This window comes from Corvus hawaiiensis, chromosome 16, assembly GCF_020740725.1.
Source record: "Corvus hawaiiensis isolate bCorHaw1 chromosome 16, bCorHaw1.pri.cur, whole genome shotgun sequence".
Taxonomy (NCBI): domain Eukaryota; kingdom Metazoa; phylum Chordata; class Aves; order Passeriformes; family Corvidae; genus Corvus; species Corvus hawaiiensis.
Genome location: NC_063228.1, coordinates 4,516,421 through 4,541,267, shown reverse-complemented (window position 1 = coordinate 4,541,267; position 24,847 = coordinate 4,516,421). Strand labels below are relative to the sequence as shown.

The 24,847-nt window shown below is 43.7% G+C and overlaps 1 protein-coding gene across 4 annotated transcripts in view; it reads left to right on the top strand.

Annotated features, from left to right (window-relative positions):
- MAD1L1 (mitotic arrest deficient 1 like 1) overlaps positions 1–24,847 on the top strand; it is a 351,296-nt gene that overhangs the window by 145,480 nt on the left and 180,969 nt on the right. For all 4 annotated transcript variants that reach the window (XM_048320994.1, XM_048320997.1, XM_048320996.1 and 1 more), the window contains one exon: positions 22,464–22,520. In XM_048320994.1, coding sequence (XP_048176951.1) covers positions 22,464–22,520 — 57 coding nt within the window. The remainder of the gene's footprint in view (positions 1–22,463; positions 22,521–24,847) is intronic.

The window sequence follows — 24,847 nt, the reverse complement described above, 5'->3', positions numbered from 1 at the left end:
TGTGGGACTGGGAAGATTTTGGGCTGAGACAACAGCTTTTAACTCATTAGGGAGATGAGGTCTCAGGTAGGTCCTTTGCTGGGTGTGCAAATGGAAGTGGGAAGCTGCTTAAAAGAGCACAGGGAATGTGAGAGGAGTGTGCAAGCTCTGGAGGGGGCTGTGTGTGAGGGTTAATGTCTGCTGGGAGGATGGAGTTAGGGGACACAGGGAGCTGTGCCCCAGCCCTTGCTGGGCAGGAGAGCTGCTGGGAGCACTGCACTGTCTGCATCAGACATCACCTGGATTACAGGCACCTTCCAGAAACTGGGATACAGCAGGCTGCTTTGATCCCAGATCATTTCAGAGGTGATGCTGCAGAAGAACCACTACTGTCAGAGCCTGATGGGGCAGAGGACTGGAAGGCAAGGAAAGGCAGGTGGGGAACTTTTTAAATCCGCTTCACTGATGCTGTATGAGAAAAGCTGGGTCTGTAATGCATGGACATGCAAGCATACAGACAAGCAGTTGCTTTCTCCTCCCCAGAGCTGCCTGCCCCCAGCCCAGCCCCCCACTCCACAGGGCTAATGTGGCTGGAGAGGTTCAAGGAAGCATTTTACTGAGTGTTGAATGTAAAGCACGGAGAGATGCAAAGAAAAGCATCATCTGAAATGGTGGCTGGAAAAGCAAGCAGGCTGTGTCAGCCCGTTTCACATGGTTAATGAAGTGTTACTCACCATCTTTTTTAAAAGTGTGTTTTGGAACTGGAGAGGGAATGAGTTTGTCCTTTGCCAGCCTGTTATAAATACTTTCACAGAATTGTAACTGTATTTCTATGGCAGAGTGAACTTTTGTTTTGATACTGGTCACATTTATAGTTTTCTGGCCAATCTTGGTTAACTTTTACCACCTTAGCTCTCATTACTTCTAATTTTGAGGTAAACATGACAAAAAGAAGCTTCTGTGCATGCAGCAGCTCTTGTGAAAAAGCTTTGATGTGGAGTTTAGTGTTTGAAAAGTTAAATCCAGCTGCACAAAAGGGAGATAATCATAAATATAACTGCATTAATAGTGATTTTATTACAACACTCCTGGCTCCATATGAAACTTTAATGAAGAGAGATTTGCAAGGAAGACTCATGCTGACACCTTCAATGGTCTCCAGCATCTTTTACATTGAGAGATTTCCCCTGTCTGTGAGCACCATATGTACTCTAATCAGTTAATTGAGTCTGACAGTTTCAGCACACCAAATGCCATATGTTCTATGTTTTTGTGCCATCACGGGCGTTGCTGGTGACCTCAAAACTCATTGACCAAATACTGTGGCATTATCTGCCCCTGATAACTGCACTGCATCTGCTGATGGTGAAACCTGGATGTTGCTGATTTTGTGCTGTTAAGTCACCAATCTGCTCCTTGAGAAGGGGGTTTACTCAGCAGCCACCCCAGTGCTTAAAGTGCTTAAATTTTACGGTGAATGCATTAAAATGTTAATTTGAGCAGCTAACAGTTCTTCCTTGTCTTTCACCAAGCTTCCCCCATCAGCACTTTTTTCACTTTTTTTGCCGCCTTTTTTTTTTTCCCTTTGATCCACGCTTTGTGTTTATCTTGCTCCTTTGCCATATTTCCTCTCCCCCTCAAAGGTGGATTGCTCCTTTACACAGCAGAAGGGACTTCTGTGGTGATGGGAACTTTACAGAGATGTTTCCTCCCATGTGTGCAAGGTACAGAGGAGTTTGTTTTAATTTTCAGGTTTCTCCTGCCTCCTTTCTTTACCTCTCTGCTGCCATCCAACCTTTTTTTGCTCAGTGACAAGTTTAAGAAGCAGTGAGATGATTACTCTGCTCACTTTGGATGTCCATAAGGAGCAAATTGGAATCACTAGAGCTTTCCTGCCACTCCAGAATGGCATATGTTTCACTTGCCCAGGCTTCTGCTGTCACCGTAGCATCTTATCCGTGGCTCGTGGGAGAGAACAGGCACTCCCTGGAGATGGTGCTGAGATGCTCCACGCATCAGCTCCCACTGATTGCTGAAGCAGTCACAGGGCTGAACATCATCTTCTGACAAAGCAAACACCTTGTTGAAATAGCACTTTGAACCCAAATGCTTTGGATCTCTTGGCAGACTCGAGCCTTCCCAGGAACCACTGTGGTCCCTTGCATTTGGTTTTCCTTTGCTAAAGGAGAGTAGGTCAGGCCTGTGTTCTCTGGCAGTCCTGCAAAATGGATTATCTTGGGTTCTCTGTTATGTCACGTGTTTCATCTTCCTCCAGACCTGAGTGACCTTATTGAGTCAGTGAGTCATTAGTTTCCTCCCCTCCCTTTTACACCTGCCAGTGGCTGTGCTTTGGGAGAACACCTGGCAAATAATCATCATATAAATGAGGAAGCCAAGTCACCGAGAGGTTTAATGATTTGTTAAAGGTGACAGACCCTGCCCTCTGCAAGGACAGTGACTCTTAAAACTAATTGATGTTGCAGCAGATCCTGTCTCTGTGTATCTGAGAGTTTTTGTTTGGTCAAACTAGATTTTAAAACTTAGTTGCTCTTAATTTTTTTTGAGGAGATTCCTCATTTTGGATCTGTCCTGAAAGTCAGTAATTGATCAAGAGAAGCGGTCCATGGCACTTCCTTACACTGGAGATATTCTGCACAAGCCAACGTTGTTTTCGCTACAGGGAGATTTTTGCAGCTATTTTTAGTGTGTGGATGCTCTGACAGTTTAAGAATGGCTTTAAGTCAGCAGTTCCCAGGGACCACAGCTAACTGGAAGCAACCTCCATCATTCTCAGGAATGAGAACGTCCTGTCACCAGCTTGCATAGGGTGAATCATTAACTAGCACAACTTCTCTAGTCTGTGAAAAGCTGCCTTATAGACAAGCCCCCAGGAAAATACCCCCAGCTGCAAATCAACCAGCAGCCTCAAGGACACTTTCACTTCTTGGCTGCATATTGAAGTGCATGGACAGAAAAACATTTTCCAGCTCTGCTGCGCTCACTTTGAGTGCAGTAAGGACAGGGGTAGACAATTGTCATTGCTGTCACCTCTTGCTGAAAGTCACACTCCTGGTGTAGATGCAGTCAGTGACGCTGTGCCCCTTGTTCTCTTGCTGGGTCACATCTTGATTCTCTTATGTAAAGATGTGCAGTAATGATAAATGTAAGCAATCACCTGTGCTAGCAGTGCAGGGAGTTCAGGGTGGACTCAGCTGGCTGAGTGCTTCAGCCTGCAGGAAGCACACCCAGCCTAGGTGAGACTGTTCTGCTGTCCAGGTTTGATGCTCAGAGGATGTGGGAATGCTCTTGTACTCAGGCTCTAAGTACTTACTTCAGCCCTGGCAGATTGACAGGTGCCAGCAACAGAAAGATTTTCCCTTCTTCCCAACAATGCTCCACTTAAAATGCTCTTGGTATGAACAAATCCTCCCATAGCCTCTTCTGGTGATGTTATGAATAACCAAGCACAAAAGAGGCTTGACCTAAGGAATTTGGATTAGCTTCAGATGTCCCTGCCTATAGGAAACATGAGAAACAGATGAACTGTGTCTAAATTCCTACAGAAGATTTAAAATTGGGTTATTTCTTAGTGATGTATTGGAAAGAGCTGATAACTGAGGTGCAGTTATGAGTCATATTTACCACAATAGAGCAGGGGAGAGCGTTTCATGCGATGCTGAGAGCTTTAAAATGCTTTACACTGGAGAGCCTGCATGCCTGTGCTGAGAGATACAGGCTCTGCAATTAGATGGCTTGAGGAGGAGGAAGCAGGAATATGTTTGGAGTGGGAGCAGTGGCTCCATCCACAGCAAAGAGCAACTTCTGTGCAGTGTGGTGCAAATCCCCTCCTGCATCTGGGGAGCAGGGGCTGACTTGGGGCACAGGCAGAGCAGTGATGACATGTCTCTTCCCTCTCAGGCAGAAGACAGAGGCAAATTAAGTATCTTTGGGGAATGGATTAGGAACAGATAGCTTCCAGCTTTTCAAAAGGAAGGCTTTGAAAGAGTTAGAAGTGTGTTCTCACGTTGGTCTCCATCACTTGCAGCTGCAGGCAGCATGGAGGGATGGATGGGAGGCAGTAGAGAGGTTGCTGGGCAAGTTCCTCTAGAGCTTGCACCATTTTCCAGTGTTGCTCTGCACAATTGCAGAATTTTGGTTTTCTTAGCAACGTTAGAAAAACATTCAACATTAGGACAAACTGCTTTCTGTGTTTAATTTGGAGATTTAACCTCTATGAATCTGTTCCAGGCTGGAAAGTGTGGTGATTTGAGATAGTGCTGGTCTGATCCATGTGGATTGGGCAGGTACAGCCCATGTCACTGCTGTGCCACACAGCTGGTTTGCCTTGGGCAGGAATGGTCCAAGTTTCCCAACAGCTTCCAAGGTATATGGTCCCTTTCTGGAATGAGCTGATGGGATGGAGGCAGTGCTGCATTCTCCAGAGCACTTCCAACCCAGAGTTTCCTGAAGTGTGTGGTCAGGTTCGTGTGGCTCAGCCACCAGATAAATGTTTTGGTGCCTGACTCTTTAGGAATGGTAAAATTTGGGAAAATGGGAGAATTGGCCAGGATTGACCAGTTTCTCTTCAAACTAGAAGCTGGATTTGTTCAGGTTATGTTTCCCAGAGGGCTTCTCAGGCCAATGCTTCTTAACCCTTTTGAAGTCTATCGGTGACTCAATCAGGCTCAGGTCAATAATGTCTCCTGTTTGTTAGAACTGCTACTTAGGCACCTCCTCACACCAATGAAAGCTTTAACAGCCCATGGAAACCAAGCAGTTCGGGGCAGAAAGGAAATAAATGTCTTCTGACAAAATGTAAAAGCTAAAATTACACATCAGGATAATGTTTTACATGGAAATTTTACCTGTTCCCTAACTTTGAGTTGTATTAATAGCATTAAATAGCTCTTGTCTGGGAGTCTTGAGATGTTCTGAACTTGTTGAGATTTGTTGATTTTTATAATCATTGGATTTGAATTCTGTGATTTGTAGTGTTTCATTTCAGAGTAATTGCATAATCTCTGCATAATTTAAGATTTAAAGTATGTAGTTGTAAGTGTTTTCATGTCATCTTTTAATTCACGATGATGGTGACCTGTAAAAGTGCATTATATTTTTAATGATTATTTTCTGTTTAAAAACATCCTGTAAAGATTCCAAGGGTTTCCTGTGGAGCCTCCACATAGGCTCAGCACAGTTGTGCCCTCTGTGTTTCTGTGGGGTCCAGCTACAGAGTTTTGTTGAAATCCTGTTACCAAATAGTTACAACATATAAACAGAAAAAGTGCTTTGAGAAAACAACACCAACAGAAGCTTGTTCCCATGCTCTTGTGGATCCCAACACTCCTGCTCTTTGCAGTTTGCAAGGATTATAAGATCCATTTTAACGCACTTAATACTTTGGTTATTGTGGCAATTAGAGCAACAGTAGTTGCTGTCTTGATTTTCTTTTTGAGGCCCATTGATTCTTTATTTTGGCCTTCATTACGTGCAGTAGGAGAGGTGTTTCTTCAGGGAACTAATTAGTCTAAAAAGCCTGGTTCAGCATAGTGCCTGAGCAGTTTGTCGAATGGGGCCTAAATGCAAGTGCCAATTGCAGTTGTTTTGTTTCAGAATATCCATAATTGTTCACCCTTAGTACTTCTCCACGTTGTGAACTGTTGTTTGTTCCCATCTGTTCACCCAGCCTTTCACCATGGCCTGGGTTGTCCAGAGGCTGCAGCACCTCCATTTCCTCAGCCTGGTTTGTGTTAAGGTCATGAATTCGAGCACGGCACCATTGCCAGTCAAAACAGTGAACAGAATTCAAAGGAAGGTGCCTGGATTTCTCTTTATTTTTCTCTTTTTCTTTTGCACTTCAATGTGACCAGCCTACTAATATTTGGATAAGGCTGGGAGCAGAGTAAGTGAAAAACCCAGCTGATAGCAGTTCCCACCATGCTGTGAATAAAAACTAAACTGTTGATATAGATCTTCTCTGTTCAGGGGTGGTCCAGGTAAATTGTACGGAACAATTCTGCTTTCTCAGAGGCTTTGCAATTTATCTATTTGCTTTAATCAGTGTTAATGTCAAATGTGCTTTGATTGTGCTAAAAGCTTTTCAGCAAAACAAACTGAAAGTCCGAAGTTGTAGAGAAAGCCACAATCTCCCTGTAATGCAAGTTGTAACATTTTTCTTTTGAATTTTATTTATGCTGTTTAATAAAACAGGCAGTGCTGTAGAACACACGTGCCATGAATCCAGCTGTGGTGACAGTATCATGGCTATGAAATGCATGGCACATCGATTTGACATATTGATGTGATTTATGTTTTCAATTTGTTTAAACGGCTCTAATGGCTGCAGCTTTGACACATGTACGCTCAGATTTCTAGTTGTGTTCAAGCTCACATTAGAAACAGAACTGAGTCGTGGCTTAAGACATAGATTTTTATCTCTTCTGTGTTCCTGTGCCTGTGTTCCACACTCCCAAACGTGCGTTTTTGTGGCATCGACTTCGCTTCTTTTCGGAGAATTGTAGAAACAGTTCATTATCATTGGGAAGCTGATTCTTGGAAGAGTTGCTAAACCTAAATACTTTTGATTTTTAAAGGAAATCAATAAGAAGCTTGAAAGATTACCTGTTACGGTATTAATGGTGTGTAAAAGCCCAGTGAGATATTCAGTAACCATAAACATGAACAGAGTCATTACTTTGTAGAGGTTATTTTAAGTAGCATATCATGCGTAATGGGAGAGGGTTTGAGGCTGCTTTGTATAAAGGTTACCACTGTACATTATTTATATACACAAAGAAATGATGAGTGTCTGTATCTGTATTAATTATTGAAGTATTTCTTGAGAACCCACAAACTCTGAATTTTTCATAAAATCTAGGCTGTGCAGTGCATTTGGGAACTGACCTGATGGCACAGACCCTAAACCAGTGATCTTTGTGGGTAGGTATTATTGCTAAGATAGTTTTTACCAGCCCTACCCTTGGCAATTCTATTCTGAGTACTCTCAGTTTTATTAACTTATGGATGCAGAATTCTTCACTTTCTGGTTTATAATAGGTCATTTCATTAGTGAAAAATGCAGCCTTAGGATAGATGAGCCCCCTGATATCTCAAATACTGAGATAAAGTGTGTGCTTGTTTGACCTCCATGGATCTAGTTCCACCTTGGCAAAATAAGGTGCTGGTTTCTGAAGCATTCTGTGGCCTTTTGCATGAAGGAAGGTGATAGGGACAGCAGGAGTGATGTCTGCAGAGGCAGCCCTTGTTCCTCTAGGTGGGACCATGCAAGCAGTGACTAATGTTCATCAGTTATTTGCTTTGCACACCTGTGGGTGTGAAGGGGCAGAAGCCCCCCACTTGCAGAGTGCTGAAATGAGACACCCCTTCTTCAAAGGGCCTGGGCTGGAGCTCCCTGGAGCCCCCAGTGCTGCTCCTGCTCGGAGGGGATGGATGCTGCCCTTCCTGCTCCGAGGGAATTGCTCTGTACTGTGTGCTTAAAGATCATCTGAGTGTACTTAATTGTCTCTCAGCTGCAGCATGGCAGCCCACAGAGCTGCTGAAAAGAGAGAAGTTGTTGGCATTATGGATGGTATTTATTTAGAGCTGCTCATTGTGCTTGGCAGAGGCTGCCTGGGGGGGGCCTGTGACGAGTGCAAAACTACCTATGCAGATGGATTTAATTCCTGGGAATGTGTACAGCTGTATAAAATACATGGTGAGTCTCGAATTCTTTTGACAAACGTGGTACCAAACACACCCAAGCTTGTTTGAAAGTGTTGGTTAATTATTTTCATGTATTATTACTCCCAAAAGGCACAATGTAAATGCACGTGTACACATATAGAAGTGTTCCTAGGAAAGCATGTCTAAAGAGCTCTAGATGAGTGATTTTACGCTCTCAAAACAATAATGTCCCAGGCTAATTCTACAGGCTTTTTATTGCTTTGCTGTTTAGGTCCATTTTTGAAGACAGTAGGTGAGACCATCACTGCAGTGTAGAGAAATGACATTTATCTTCCCTGTGCAGCATGACCTTATCGTTCCTAAGTGGCATTTCCTTTCAGGATAATGAGCATCTTTTTATTTAGGCCAGGCGAGATCCACAGTCATTGTACCCCATTCCTCCAGCCCATTGACACTGTACACATTACTGCAAGTATTGTGGATATTATCTTCTGTTACATTCCACTTGCTCTTTGGATTACACTTTTTCTTCTGACCAGCAAAGGGGACTGAGAAAAGGAAAGGTCATACTCAAGTCTTCATGAATATCTGGAGGCTGCTGCATGGCACAAATACAGCCACTCCTACAGCAAATGTACATTTCTGTACCCTTCCTCTGTGGCTTCTTGCACAGAGAGTGAATCACTATTTTGGCATGTATCAACCTTGGACAAGCAAGCTGGTGTTGCCCTGGGGTCAGGCGCTTTTAGGCACAGGTAAATGTGTGTAGATGTTTATCTGCTTGGTTAAGAAGAAAGAAAATTGAAGCATGAAAAGAAGCTTAAAAAAACAAGTGTTGGCAATTCTTATTTGTAAGTATTTTCGTGAGGGAGCTCTCTGTCATGCTCCATGGAGCCACCAGGAGCCTCTGGAACAGAGCTCCCAGCCCTGAGCATCCCACTGTGCCATGGAGGAGTGGTTCAATACAGCCTGTAGCTGTGTGGCAGGAGCAAATAACTGAGATTATTTTGGCATATGTTTTGACTCCCTTCCCCTGCCCAATGGAGATCTCTCATGTTTCTATAGCACAGTTTTGCTCAACAGGCATTCAGGAGCGAGGAAACTCAAAGGTTTCTAATGGCACCATCAGGCACTTTCACCTCTTGCCTTGTGAGGCTGAATTTGCTGGAACAAGAAGCAATTGTGAGTTGCTGGATTGGTTTCCTGAAATAAGTTGCTGTTTGGTCCACTAAGAGAAGATAAACACCCACATCTCAGAAATATCCTGTCTGGCATCTTTGGCAGTCTCAGCAGAAGGGCCAAGGGAAACAAATGGACCACGGCTAAGATGAAATTGCAGTGCTCCCTCTGGAGTTAATCCTTTCAGCCCAAAACCGAGCAGCACTGATGGAGCAACATATGGAAATGGTCCCTTCTGTTCCAATTAATTTTGAGAAAGCAGTAAATCTGTGCAGAGCTGACATGGGATCAGCCTCCATCCCCACAGAGGAGAAGGCTCTGAGGAGGTCCTGGGCTGCTCACTGGCAAGATCTGCCATGGAGTTGCAAGGAAATACTTTGCAGGAGTAGAGAAGATCTTTAAAGCTAGTCAGACTCCTTGGGAAGGGAAACCAGAAGGTTTTCTGCTCCTTGGATTCTGTGAGAGCCTCCTTCAGGCTTGAAAAAAGGAGCACAAGATTAAGAGGAGTAATTAAAAAGGATGCCAGAAAGCTGGAGACTGGGGATGTTGTGGGCAGTCAGACTAGCTGTGGGAGAGAGGAGGAGAGTGAGCAGACAGTTGGAACAAGAGCTGTGAAATAAGCTCCAGCTATTTTTAGAAGCAATTATTCAATATTTAAAAAGTAGTTTATTAGAAATTTCCCTGCAAATGCTTTCCAGAAACTGGATCCTGTCTGGATGTGATTCAGATTCCTCCAGCTCTGCTGCTCATTGACAGGAGTATTTTCACTTTTGTTATGATGTGGATGGCTGCTTAACTTTGTTTTGAGTCCACTCCTGGTTTGGATGGCTCTTGACACAAGAGGGCTGCAGAAACACTTCCAGTGCTTTTCTTTAATGGCTGCACTTCATATGTTGAATCTGATATGTAAGAAAGACTAGAGATTTCTAGTTAGTTAGTTTCTAGTTAGTTTCTAGTAACTAATTTTAGTTACTAGAAAAGTCCAAAGTGGCCCACAGAAGCTTGACTTTGCAGTTATTGATAACATAAAAGCCTTCTCCAAGTTGTGGCTGTGAGGGGACCTTCAGGGCATCCCCAGCTCCAAGTCTGTGTGCCTGTTCCCATCCCTGATCATGCACTCCTCCGGAAAACCAGAGGCAGAAAGGTATTTGCACATTCTCTACATTGGTATGTCTTTGTCTCCTTATCCCTCCTTCCCACACCCTTTCTCGGTTTCTTTATATTTTTACCATATTTCTTCTACCTTGTCAGCCACCTCCTTCCCAACAGACCATTAAGCAATAACAAGAGAAAACAAAAAAACCCCCTTGCTGTTCCCTTCAAGTGCTTGCCTTGCATTTGCTGCCTATTTATAGCTGATTCATTTAAACCACAGTGGCAGTCAATCAGAAATGTGGTGAATCCTTCTTTCAAGAGCATGCCAAGAAAGGATCTTTTTAGTTTGCTTGCTTTTTTTACAATTTTTGCTGGAGCCTCTACAGTGTGCCTAAATTCCATTGGGATTTATTTATTTTGAATAAATTCTCAAATAAAAGTAGAAGAGTTTTGTTCCTCTTGTAAGAAGTTACAGGAGCATGACCATAGTGTGCAGAGATGTTTGATTTTCTTTGAGGGTATTTTACACTTTTTTTTTTTTTCCAGTTGGAATCTTGGAGGTTTTTTTTATTTTTTCAGTGTGAGGAATGTCTTTGGATAGAGAGGTTGTTAATCTCTGGGTTTTTCTCCCTCCAGTCTTTTTCCCTTAAACTTCAGGCAAATTCTGTCTCTAATCTGTTTGTAGTGCAAACCTGATGGGGTAAAATATAGTAATTGTAAATTATGACTGTCCATGTGGCCTTGCAAAGGACACATGGTCTTTAAACTTCAGTTTCTCCTTTTATTGAGCAGCTTGGTGCTAATCTGCTTCAGCTCTTCGTGGAGTTTATCCTGGCATATCCCAAACAACGAGGCAGGAGCTGTGGGTGAGACACTTGTGCACCACAGGTGAGAGGTTGCACAAGGCCCACATTAATAAACCCAGCTGGACTTCTGCTGGCTCCCTGGGACATTCTGAGGTGTGGAGCTCTGCCAGGGTTTCTGAAGTGTCTGCAGGAAGGCTGGGAGCCACTGATACATGCAATACCTGGAAATGGAGTGCTTCACTTCTCCTTCATGGGAGAGAGCTCTTTGGTGTGGGGAGGTCTGTGCTGGGAAAAGATGCTTGGCAATTTAACTTTTAATATTGGAAATCACTTGGAAAGACTAAGGTTGTTTTTGCTTTCCCAGACCAGGTTTAGAGAGTAAATACTGCTTGAAACTGGTCTCTGCATTTGCCAGAGCCTCTGTAAAATGGTTTCAGCAGCAGGAGCTGTTCTAGTTTGGGGTTTCCCCCCCTTTTTTTTGTTCTCCCCTTACTGCCCTTTGATTTTATGCCATGATACCCTGGCAGGACAAGCAGGATGAGGCAGCTTTATCTGGAGAGCTGATTCAGAAAACTGGTATAAATGTCTAAGAGAAATTCCTGCTTGGCCTCAAGCATGAGTATACCTTCTGTGTCAGAGTCTCTGCTCACCTTGCCTTGCTCACAGTGCTGTGCAGACGGTACAGGAAAATGAAGGTACAGACTGAAGGAGGACAATTATCCTGTTTGTTTTTCCATCTCACCACCCACAATAGGATTTGATTTTATGCTCTGGACCCTCCTAGGTCAGTTGTGTTTAGAGCAGCCAGCACAGATCAGCTGTGCTAAGCACACTGACATTTGGAAATCCCTGTCTGGAAGGGGAATTGAGCAATGAGCTTCTGCTAATTATAATAGCTATGTTTAAAATGGGATGTTTGCTTTATTCAGCAAAATCCAACTAGGCACCCAGACTAGAGGCTGGAAATGCTCTGGCAGCAGAGGAGACAGGTCCTCAACACGCATTCCCAGGGCGGAAGCGAGGGCAAGGCAAGCATTGCTTTGGCAGAGCAAACCTTGCCCAATCCTGTCCTGGGGGTGGATGTTGTTACCTAGCAACTTCCAACAGCCTTTGAAGTTTGTTGGAGACCCTCCGAGGCTTAGGCACTCTACCCACTGTTCTGCTGGATGCCAAAACCACACTGGCTGTAATTTCCCAAGCCAAGGATAGTGCTGGCTGAAACTCCTCCTTGACCTTTGTTTGAGCTGGGGCGACCTATGCAGTAGTGCTGAGAACCAGAACAGAAACCAAACTTGATTCAAGCTAGCAAAGAAAGTTTGATTTAAATACAGATCTTCACTTCCCAACGTTGTTTTCTGGCTGGCTCACAGCAGTTGCCCAAGGAAGTGTGCCCACATGCCTGAGGGCTCCTGTTGGGAGTGTTTGTGGGGATAACAGTGAGATATCTAAGGACAGAGCTCACAGCACCATTAAAGACACTTTTCTGAACTATCACCAGCTGCCAGCAGCCTTGGGCAGCTTAAAGGAAGGCACTGGCCCACTCAGGGGTGTAAGGTCAGTGGGAGTTGTTCAGTAGCCTTGTTTTAGCAGCTAAAAGATTATCAAAAATGACTGTGATATTAGGGGAGTTGAATAAGAAAACCATAGCTGTGCTGCTGTTTAACTTCTGGTATTCTTTGTTTCATCCAGCTACAGATCATCTTTTTGGGGTCTAATCAATACCCCAAACCCTCTTCCTCACTGTTTCACTTGGGGCAGAGGCTTTCCATCCACACTGCTTTTGTCTGAATTTTTATTCCTATTCTAACTCCACTGTACGGCTTTTTTTAACTCTCCTAAGTCCTAGTGTTCCTCTCCAAAGACACTGGCCATCCACTCCTGTCTTCAGAAGCACTGACACCCTAAGGCTATGGGCTGTACAGCCCTCTCCTTTCTGAGCACACAGGAATATTTTCCAGGTATTCAACTGTCAGCTCAGTGGAAAGAAAATGTTGCTTTATGGTTGCTAGACTGACAATAACTCTTTATCCCTTTAAATTAAAAGTGACATACTCACATAAATCATTATAACAGTGCTGTGTGCAAACACAGTGCCTGGGTCCAGAGGAGTTATGAGATGACAGAGAATTGGGGTGAATACCCTTATTCTTGACTTTGAGAAGTGCAGTGACAATGAATCACTCTTGGTGATGAGATGCAGCAGTGCTGACTCATGGGGCTGAAATTAGAAGGGTTTTTTTAGGTAGAGATGTAATTCCACCAATTTTTTTATGATGAACGGATAAGAGTGAACATTTTTGATGGCTAATTTACAGATTTCATGAACTAAATGCTGTTTCTTTCCCTCTAGCTATCAAACCTAGTTGGAGGCAACTGCTGGGGAGAACTTAGATCCAGGGAGGTTGTACTGGCAAAAATGCACAGGAAGGAGTGAACAGTTTGGTAGATGCTGGGTGCCACATTGCCACCACTTCTAGTTTTTGAGATTTCCTTTTTCTGGGTTTGGTGAGTACTAATGTTTGCTTTCATCAAGAGAAAGCTTTGGAGCCTGAAGTCATTCTGCTGATAACTAAAGGACGGGGGGGGGGAAAAAAAAGTAGTAAATAAATGAGCTGGGCTTAAAATTTTGTCAGAAAATTAAGCAAATACACAAGTATTTGTTCCCCCCTCCTTCAACCAGCTTCATTATTACATATAATGGCAAGGGATTCCATTCCCATTAGATGCTGTGCCTTCTGTTTGTCTCTAGCTCTGCTTCCCAGCTCCAGCAGAGTTAATACAACCTGAGGAAAACCTTATGCTCACCAGATCCCAGAATTGCTTACAGTACCTGTTTTCAGATCTCCTAAATAGTGAGGGATTACCAGGTTCCCTAATTTGTTACATCTGATTCAGGATTGGGTGCTGGTATCCCTTCATTTCACCTTTAGACATTTGACCACAGCACAGTGAAATTAATTCTCCTTAATGTCCTCCAGATACTGTGTATTTCTTTATCTATTTGCTATTTCCCTGTGGAGTGAGCTGGTACTCTCCTAATGTTTTTCACTTGCACTAATATATTAATAATCTTTTTTACTCCTGGCAAGAGATTAGTGGCTGACCCTCAATACACAGATTTTATGCCAGGTTATCATTCTGCTGTTGAGTTAAAACTCTTCCTGGGGAGCAGCAAAAGAGAAAGGACTTCCTGCTCCATCTTCACCCTCATCGGCTTCTCTGAGGCCACAAAGAGAATTTTAGTGGCAGAGGCTTCTCTGATGGCTGTTCCAGTGATGGGGAAGGGTTCCTTTGGAGAGTCCATCAGCACCCTGCAGTCACTTGTGTGTGTCCTGGAGATGCTGTACTGGCTGACTGCGTCATGCTGGAAGCAATTGGCTTGGCAGAGTTTCATCAGTCAGGCTGCCCTTTGCTGTTGAGGAAGCAGCTGCAAACTCACATTTTTTGTTTGGCACTGTATCCTCTCCCCAGGGGACTGCAGCACCATTTGATTAGGATGGAGGGAAGGAGATCTATTACACAAGTTTATTGTTCCCAGCAGAGCTGTGCTAATCTTTTGGTCTCTGTGCTCCTTCTTAGCAAGGTGCTGAATAAAAACATCAAGGGAAATGGGGAGAGAGGAGTCTCTGGGGTGTTGCCCCTCACCTCAGCCTCAGCTGTAGCTCAGAGACTGAAACAACAAATGATTGTTCTTGTTTTGAGATGTTTTTGCAAAACTAAGCTGGTTTTATTACCTGAGCCCACTATTTTCTTGCCTACCTGCCTCATTTTTAAATGTTTCAGCCTGGCATGGGGCTGTCCAACCTCCAGGTACTCATCCTTTCCTGAATCCAATGCTCTGCATTTTTCCATCTCCCAGTTTGCTTCCCTTCCTTTCCTGGCAGCATCTGCCTGGGAGAACAGTGATGATGGAATAGATTTAGAGAAGTTTCAGGGTCTTTCTCCAAGTTTTACATTTTATTGCAGCTGTGAAGGTCACCTTTGCTTTGAGGATCAGGGAGACAGGGTTGCTGCCACCTCTGAATACGTTGGTGCTGGACTTTATGGTGCTTAATCCTTTTAGTGCCCGAGTGCTGTGGCCCATCAGGTGTGGTTTGTGTCAACAGTGGCACCTTGTGCTCAGAGATTATCCTTGTTCAGAGGTTTTGGAAGGGTTTTACAGAGTCAGTATTATCTTTAGGTTAGACAGGGAGAGAAAAGAAAGGAGTTCCAGAGTTTAGTGCTTCGCCCCAGGTCTCTCAGCAGTGGTTAGGCAGAGTGGGAACAAAAGCCAGGTTTTTGCTGCAGGACTGTGCAGATTACTTTAAGCTAGGTCAAGTGGTTTGCAGGAATAAGGACGTGGACAATTTCTGCTTGGAATCCTGTCTTCCTCATCTCATATCAGTTGTTCTACAGTCACTTTGTTAACACCCTTTTCTCATAGTCTAACCAGGGAGAGCTTGGGGTTATTTCATTATAATAAGCTTACTGTCGAGAATTCTTGACATTAGGAAGTGACTGCATCTCTTAAAGAGAAGGAGAGAGATTGGTCTGTCCTTGAGACTTAAGAGCAGGAGTAAGGTGTGGTTATTATCCCTTTGTCCAGTAAATCTTGAAAGAGTGTTGACAGGAGCCCATATCTTTGCTAGGGGAGATATTTTCCCTGCATTTTCAGTAATTATAGCGACGACTTTGGCGATTATTTTCAATTTGCAGGATCATTTTTTTTGTTTAGCACCCAAGAGCTTTGCTTTATTCCTCCCTGATTTTGGTAACCAGCTGCTTTTTGTCTCTCACTGGGGGGCGGCATTTCCCTGCACAAATCCAGTACAAAACTGGTTTTCAGACAAGGAGCAGCTCTTGTTTTTTTCATGGAAAGCACTCTCACTGCTCTGGACAAAGCAGTGGCCTTCAGTCCCTGGGTGTTGTGGTTTGCTGTGATGCCCAGGAGCACGAGTCCCTGGAGATGTGGGACATCTGGCTTACAGGCATTCTCGTTTCCCGTGTTTCCTGTCCTTGTTTGGGGTGAAATTAGGGACTAAATTACATGGAGAACTACATAAACTGTGGCCTGAGACACATGCTTTTCATTGAGCTGCAAGCCTATGCTCATAAATTATGTCAGTAAGTAATGGTCTCTGCTTTGCCTGTTGCAGCTTTTCTGCAAGTCAGAGCGAGTGTGGTTTCACTGAATTTAAATTTCTGAAACACGTTCAAATGTTGTTGAGGAATTTTCCTCTTCACTTTTGCATCAGGCTGAGCCCCCTGCCACCTCCAATCCAACTCCTGTGTGATAACATGGTGTTCTGGATGCTTTTGAGACAGCAGCAGAGTTTATTTGTAGCTGTTCTTTCCCACTTTATAGAGGATGTGCATTTGATTTTATAACCAGGAGAACTTTCTTGAGAGCAGCAAAAAGGAGCCTGAAAAGCGGCAAGGAAATTATTTAGCAATGGCTGGTACTAAAATGTCTTTCTGATTGTGATCTCAACTGATGCAATTTTGTGAAAGATTGGCAATTTCAACTACAAAGCATCAAAATATGTTAAATTAGAAATGACCAGTTAGTTCAGAGTAATTCTGTAGTGCAGTTCAGAGGTGCAGAAACAATCCTGTACAGCTGCCCCTGAGCAACAATGGTGTGCAATGGGTTGAAGGCCACAAGTGTTGGCTAGCATGGGATAAATGGATATCTAACTTTAAAGTGAACGAGGAAATGCATGCATGAACTGTTGAAAGCTGAATCCCATGGGTGAGATTTCAGATTGAACACTAATGAAAATTTAATTTCAGTTCTCACACTATTTTAATATGCAGGATGACAATATGCAAATAAAGTGAAGTCTGACTGCAAGTGGCTGATGAGTTACTTCTGCTCAGTCTCTGCCACCCCCAGAAGTAATCTGTCTGTGGCTTTTGTGAAATCAAAGTTTTCCTTCTGTTTTCTCCACAAGCCAGAGCCTCATTCTTTGCATGAGAGGTAATTAGTGACTGCAAAGTTCTCTTCAGATTGTTCTCATCCTATTCCTGTGCTGCTGCATGGAACTCATCAGAGTGGTGCTTATGTTTCTACGCTGGATTGAATTCTAATTGTTGCAGTCAGTGCTTTCCTTATCAGAACTGTCCTGGGAGTGCTGCCATGTTTTCAAGTTTCCTTCTGTATTTCAGCTGCAGCTTCAATGCACTTTATTTGCCTTGTGTTTCCTGAATCAGATAGAAAAAGGTGATATTGTCCTTTCCCCCCCCCCCCCCCGCCCTCCCGTCTTCCCCAGCCTATGGCACCGGACAAGCTGTGCTGGCTTGGACCCTGTAGAGATCACATCACACTTTAGCCACACACTGAGGCCATCCAACTTGAGCCAAGAGTCTCCATCTTCTGTCTTCTTTTGTGAGTGATCAGGGAAATAAATAACTGTGAAATTATCCAAGGAATGGGGGGCAGCCAGCACAAGGAAACTGAAGTGATTTGGCATGTTAGAACATACAAGATTCCCTATTTCTGTGATCAGTAGCTGATATATCCTTGTAAATTTAAATTGTGTGTTAACTCTCAAAGAGGAGAAGCAAGAATTTAACTTAGAAGTTAATTACTTTGGAATAGCTATTAATTAACGTTATACCTGAATTAGCCAATTATCACACTTGACTTGGATTTGCATACAACTGTTGCATATAAAATACTTCTAAGGGTATCTTGGGCTTCAGTGAGCTGTAAAAATGCCATTTTTTGCAGCTGTGTTCCAGCTCTGCCAGGCAAAACCTCTTTGTCCTGTCCTCTCCTCCCCTGCAGGGGTGCTGCCCTCCCAACAAGTGGCCTTCCTTCTGGGGACTCTCACTTGGGATTAATAGCTGTGAAAGCACAACCTCAGAATAGGCAGCTGTGTATGCTCTCAGGTATTTCACCCTGATGAGAAAGAATAAAAATGGCACTTCTTAATTTGAGGTAGTGAATGTGCTGCTTGTTTCTCTCCCTTGTAGAGTACCGACATTGTATTAACGTGACTGTTACGATAACCATGTTTTTTGATGAAAGCATAAGACTAAAATGATGTTTCCAAATGAAGGTTGTTTTGATTTATTCCCTGTATACAGCACGCCTAATTTCGCTTCCCAAACTCTTTGAAGCAAGCTTTTATTTTATGGTGCTGGCTGTTGCCACTGCTGTGCTGTACCTGTGAGCTATTTAATGTGCCACATCGAGGAGTAAATTAATGCAGGTTCACAAAGAGAGCGCTTCAATTTGCTAATTGCTCGTAGAGCAGAGGGTATTGTTGTGTAGAGAAAGACTGTTCATTAGAGACTGAGTAGTTAATTTTTCCCTACAGATGGGGCTCACATTTGAGCTGCTTGCCCATCGTTCAGGGCAGTCAGCTCACCATCAGCCCCCAGAGGGGAGTGGGGTGCTCTGGATGTAGTGGGTTTAACAGCTGCATTGTCACCACCAGGTTGCTTCAGTTTCATTCATTAAACCCTCTCTGACCAGCCTCCTCCAGTGCTGTCAGTGGAGGCTGACTTTTGGAAGGTCCAGAAGACAAATTATTGATGCAGGGAAGCAAGTTAAACAATACAGAAATGTCTCCTTGGAGCTGAATCGGTTCCTCTCCTTGGAAACCGCTCCTGCTCCTCTTTCAGCCCGAGCTGCAGCTTCCCAGTGAGGCTGGAGCACAGGTTCTCCTCTTCCTGCTGCTCTCTTTTGAGGATCACAGTCCACTGACAGTAGATTAGACTGTGTTTTCATGTAAGATGAGTATTTTGAATTGACAAACCCTTTTTTTGAAAGCTGAAAGTAATTGAGTACTTGAGAGGATTTTTTTCCCCTGCTTTGCTACTCGATTTTCCTTTACCTGGTTGTGTTGCCTTCGTTGGGTAAATTGCACTGTGTTTGTATATCTGATTCATAATATCTGTTTGCATATCAGGTTTCTTAGTGCTTGAGCTCAGTGGTCTGTGGGAATTTAACACGTGTCTTAAGTAAAGAGAATTTCCTTGGAGCTTTAAGTTAACTTTTATGTGTAGCCTGAAAATTCAACACGGAAGTCTGTCCTACTGAGAGATTCCTGAGAGATACCAAGGTGGATGTGATCAATTGAAAAGCCCCTAAAACAGAGCCGAGCTACAGAGAGAATCGTGGAAGGGTTTGGGTTGGAATGGACCTTAAAAATCATCTTTCTGTGGACAAGGACACCTTCTTAGACCAGGCTGCTCAGAGAGCCATCCAACCTGGCCTTGGACACTTCCAGGGATCCAGGGGCAGCCACGGCTTCCCTGGGCAACCTGTGCCAGGGCCTCAGCACCCTCACAGGGAAGATTGGTTTTTTAATGTCTAGTCTAAGCCTACTCTTCTCCTGCTTGAAGCCATTCCCCCTTGTCCTGTCACTACCTACGTGGCTCTTCCCAGAGCAGAACTCTGAGATGGGACTGGCAAACTGCTCCAGCATCTGCTGGACCCCTGTGCCTTCCCACCACTCCTGAATGTCCCAGGTCCACCCCTCATGTTTTCCTTGTCTGGACGTGGCCAAAGATGGCTCAACCCAGAAACCCGACAGCTCATTCCTGAGAAGATACATTCCAAGAAACAACACAACACTGTTTTTTCCAAGTCTTTTCTGGCAAATGCCTGGGGAATGGGAGCAGGGGCTGAGCAGGCTGCCAGGCACCAGTCCATGGCCCTCTGCAGCTCCTTCCTTCCAGGCTGTGGGGGCTGGCAGCTCCTCCCCAGCACTCTGATTAAGCGAGATGTGGGGATAAGTTCAGAGCCTAATTTCTCCTCCATAATTAAAAATGTGTGCATCTGTCATGCTGCTGGTGATTAGTTTGTATTTTCTTGTGGCCTAGAAGGAATATGGCAGTGAATCACTTTGCAAGCAGCTGTCCTCTAACAGCTGAGGGAGGTTCAATATTTGATTTAAGCTAATAAAAAGTCTGGGATAGGGCTGATGTTTACAAACTGGACGTGATAAAGCATCCAGATCAGCTGGATCACAGCCTGCCAAGTGCAGACACTGGGGACCCTGCTGAAAGATTGGGCTTTGTCTTGTGCTTCCCCACCTGTGTGAGTAGGTGGGCACGGACAGGGCATGGGAGGGTCCCCACTGCGGGCTGCGAGTGCATCCCACAGCATCAGCAGCGCTGGGGAAGCCTCCTTGTTTCCAGCTTTGTCACTCTAACAGCTCTCAGTGCATTAAGTATGTCCCTTTTGCTCTTCTGTGAGAGTTGTAGTCAAACCATATGTATAAAAATCTTTTAATCTTCATAAATCATTTCTTCCAGCAGTCTAGTAAGTTTAGTAGCTGCTCTCTGAATTCCCAGTTGTTACTGACTCTTTCCCTTTGAGATGAGCTGCCTAGAAATAAATGCAATGAAGAAAACCTACTTTGCGATTTCGTTTTTATCTGATTGCTTCTTCAAATCATATTGATCTGCTATTGTTATGCTGCTGGCTTGGACTTGCTGTCCAGGTTTCTCTCTGTGTCTCTGTTGGCACAGCACCTTGAAATGGTTATTTTCCCCAAGCCATATTATATATAAGATAAATTATGGCATATTTCCTGCTTGTATTTTCAATTTCTCCCATCCCTTTGTATTATTTCTCTCTTGCCTAAAAGGTTTTTCCAGCTTTCTCCTGAAGTAAAATGTGTTGGAGTCTTTGCTATCCTTTTCTTCTGACGGTTATGGAGGTATTATACTTTAAAATGCTCTTCTACCCATCTAGTTAAACAGGCTCCTAGGGTACTGTTGCCTTGGTGTTATAAATAAAAATATTTACATTGTGAGGGTGACCAAAGCCTGGCAGACTGTGGTGGGCTGATCCAGGCTGGGTGCTAGGTGCCCACCAAAACCACAGGGGATTGAGCCTTGAGGGGATTCACACTCTTCCAATGTGGATTACTCTGTGATTCCAAAGGAGTCTGTGTGAACAGAGACTTGACCCTCAAATTCAGCTACTGTTAGAAAATACATGATTTTTAATGCAATTTTTAATTAAGTAATTCTTACATCTGGTTTAGAATAGGCTAGTGGTTTCCATCTAAAGGTCATCTTCATATGGATAAGGCTAATAAATATACAGAACAGTTGGGGTAGTTTGTAATCAAAAATATTCAGTCAGTCTTGGGGAGTTTTATAAAGTTTATGCCAGCACCTCTCCTAAATGACCTCTCTGAGGCCCTGCTGTCTAATTCTTCCCCAGCCTGCTGCTGTCATTGTGCCTGCTTCGGTAGCAGTGGGGAAAAGTCTTTCCCAGGTGTCTGCAAATTTACAGTTCCCTGAGGTTTCCACATCAAACTTGGTGATCATTTCATTTTTTTCTCTTTGCTTGCTTGTCCAGGCACTCCAGTTTTGGTTGGGGCTGGCATCTCCTGTGGTGTTTAATGAGGATGTTTCATTCTCCTGTGCCAGGTCCCAGGCTTGTATTAAAACCCTTTTCATCTTATTTCAGTGTCTGTTCCTCAAATAATGTCACATCATCCCAGGCCCTGCTCAGCAAGAAGCTGAAACTTTTTCAGTTTCTGCTGAGCTCTGGGGCCAGGGAAATTTTGAACTGTTTGGTTGTTTGTTTGCATAATGGAACTTCTGCTGTGCTGAACACTTAGGCTGTATTTGTTTGTTTGCTTGCATTTCAGTTCAGCCTCCAAAGCTGAATGTTTTGCCTTTCATCATAATAAACTGCTTGCTGTTTGTCTCTGGTTTGGATGTGGCACTCAAAAGACCCATATTTCATGTGGTGAGAAGCTGAGGGACTCTGGAGGGTTTTAATGAATATTTGCTTGAAATTACGCGAATCGGTTTGTAGGAAAGTTGTTTTTATTTCTTTTATTTGTTTACATTGTTTTAATTATCTTCTCTGTCATTAGTGACTATTTTTTGGGCTTTCTGCTAAGCAGAGAAAGGCTGATGGCAGCCTAGCAGAGTGTTGGAAAATCAAAGATGTGGGAAGTAATAGCACTCATGTTATGTGTGGCTTCTATTAACCATCTCCTAAATACCAATTTTGTTTAAAATCCTTTTCCATAAACAAAACTCGGTGAAAGATCCTCTTCTGAGTCAAGTACCTGTTTCCCCCCAAATTATGCTGGGATAACAGAAGATATTTCTACTCTGATTTGAGATTCTTTACATTTCAAATTTTCCTTTAAAAAAAGTGAAAATGCTGCATTGGGATATTTTCTCACAGAAATCCAGGAGGTTTATGTTACAGAGCAGATTTTCTCAGTATTTTGCCCCACAGCATTTTGGAAGGCTTCTAAACACAACCCTGGACCCCAGAACTTCAGGAGAACGTTTTCTATGGTGTTAACTTGAAGCACGCACTCCTTTCCAGAGCTATGGAGCTAAACCTCCTCTTCTTCTAAGTTAAGCTTGGCAAAAGTGGGTGGCTTTTAGACCACTCTTTCTGCAGCTTGCAAAGAAATGGGGTGGAGGCATGGTTCTGTCTGGCCCATGAGACTGAAATTTGGGCTGGCTCATGTAGTGGCATTCTGTGCAGTAAACCTGTTTTTTAATTGGGTGTGTTGAGTTCAGGCTCTTTGGGACAGGATTGTCTCATGGCATGGGATGCTGGCAGGACAGAACAAGAACAAACACAATTCCTTCTTAGTGCCATGAAAATCATGGTGCCCTGGGTGAATTTTTGGGGGGAGAGGGGAGGAGGGGATGACAATCTTATTAAACTTCTAAAATGACATCCTAGAATTAATTTCCTTTTTTTTTTTTTTTTTTTTTTTCCCCCCCTGTGTCTTGAAGGCTCAGCTGTCTCAGGCTCTGGAAGAAGTGGGAAACCACAAGCAAAGAGCAGAGATGGTAAGTGTTCAATTTCTGCCTTTTTTTTTTTCCCCTAGTTGTTTTACAGAGCAGTAATATGCAAAGTTCATTTGATCAGTGGATCAGTTCCAAATATTCAGAAATGAACAGCAAATAAACATTGTAAAAGTTTGTGTTGCTGCTGCCACTCTTGGCACTCCCTGTCTCCATGCTCACCTGGAAAAAGTGTTGGATGAGATCTAGTGGTCTGTCTTCCTTTTTTTTTTGGCAATTCCTTTTCTCCTTAGCAATTCTAGATCAGAAGCAAGCATTTTATTTCATGCTGAATTAACTCCTTTCTTTGGGGGCCTTTGATTCAGTCTCAAGCGTTCAAAGGACAGGCAGATGAGATACAAGGGAATTACCACAAACTATTTTTTTATAATGTCTGTTAATTTTCTGCTGGGTTCATCTGTTTTATTGGCACTTCCCTCAAGGACCAAAAATAATAAAGGACACAAAACCAGGTAGTTGGGAGGTTTATGTGCAGTTTCATGACTTGGATATGATTCTTTATACTCAGGAGTAAACGAGGTGTCAGTTTTAAGCCATCTCGTGAACTGATGTTCTTGCTAATGGATGAATTGTGGGATTCCTGCAACTTTTTCTAGTCACAAGGAAAACCTGAGCAGTATCCAAGATGCAGAGACTCATTCTGTAGATGTGATTAATTTTATTACTAATATAAAAATAGGCCTGCATCACTGGCTAGTAAGTAGGTGCTAAACAGACATCTGTTCTAAAATCCAAATCATAAACTACAGTGCCAACATGGGGCTTTTTAGACTTGTGCTGACCTCTAGTAGGGCACTGAAGGGCAGGATGAGGTGCCCCTGCTGTGCTGTTAATGGGTTGCCCTACGTCTGTTAGGATCTTTTTCTTAATTTGTGCCTCTTGCTGTTTCAACATCAGATTTTCCATCATGAGAGCGTTAATTGATTCCGGTTCTGGGGTGGTCTCACATTGTGGGCAAACATTTTCGTATGCCCAGCTGCTTTCTGTGCTAACACAGGCCACAACTGATACTTCCAAAGAAAACTGAATTAATCCTATTTGCCATCTGATCTCATTATGTGCTGCCTTGTAACAGTTTCAAGTTCCGTACAATCGGTTTTGCATTCTGCTCACTGGATGTATCAGAGGAAAAACTTGCTGTGATGTTTTAAAAGTTCTGATGTTTTTTTTTTTGATAGTTTTTTTTAACATTTTAAAGTTTTTCTTTTGGGCTCATTAAGCCTGGATTTTGAGTTGTTTGCGTTCAAAAATTTGTTCTATGAAGCAGGCTAGCAGAGGGCTGGAGAAACTGGAACTTCCAGTGTTAAAGCATTAGTTGGTGTTGTGCATCCTCCATCAGCAGAGGATAAAGCAGCAGTCAGTGTTCAGTGCCTATTCCCAAGGGTTTCTCAGTGGAAAACTCCTGGTCTTGTGATCTTCCAGTAACTCTTACATCAACCTCCCATGAACAGGCTGTTTTCTGTGGTGCTTTAGACCATGGATTGCAGATTGTGAGGTGTGGGCTTTATTCAGCAGCTTGAATTTGTTCAGTAAATACAGGAAACTTGATTCATACAGAGGAAAAGAGATTTTTTTTTTTTTTCCCCCCCCTCTTGATGGAAACCCTGATCATGTAACTCTTTTCTTTTCACTGGTGTAGATGGTTCTTCTGCATCCCCAGTTGAAAGCTCCCTGGTAGGGAAAGCTGTTGTCGCTTTGTGTCTGCTACAGTGTTGGTGGTGAGAAGGGTCTGTCCCTGTTGGATGGGGCTGTTCCATAGCTGCCTGCCAAGGGCTCCTGTGGATGTGCCACCAGCCCCACTGTCCTCCCTGCCATCCAGCAAAATTATCTTTATGTAGTTTTTTCCCCCCCCTCTCCAGATCAGTGTCCCACCTGGATGGCCTTATTTTCAGACTCCTTTAGATTTGACACTTCAGCAAAATTATTTGCCTGGTTTGGATTCTTGGCCTCTCGCCTTCCTTTTCTTCCCTTTCACCTATGAGCCTCCAGTCCCAGTTTGATGTTGAGCTGGGAATGCTGGAGGGCTTGTCCTGCTCTGGGTGCTGACAGATGTGGATATCGCTTTTCATCAGCTCTTCCGCAAGCAGGCCATGGCTCTAAGTGAAATGGAACAACAAACACCTGTCAGGTGCTCTCATGCAGTCTGGTGAATCTTTGGGCTGCTTCTGGGACAAACCTCTGTGCAGGTGACATCTCTGCTGCCACCCTGAAGAGCTCTGATGGCTCTGCCACCCTCCCTGGGGCACTGGAAATGAAGAGCTGGGCTCTGGGGCCAGGGAACTGGCTGATGGCACCTCACTGAGGAGTCCCGT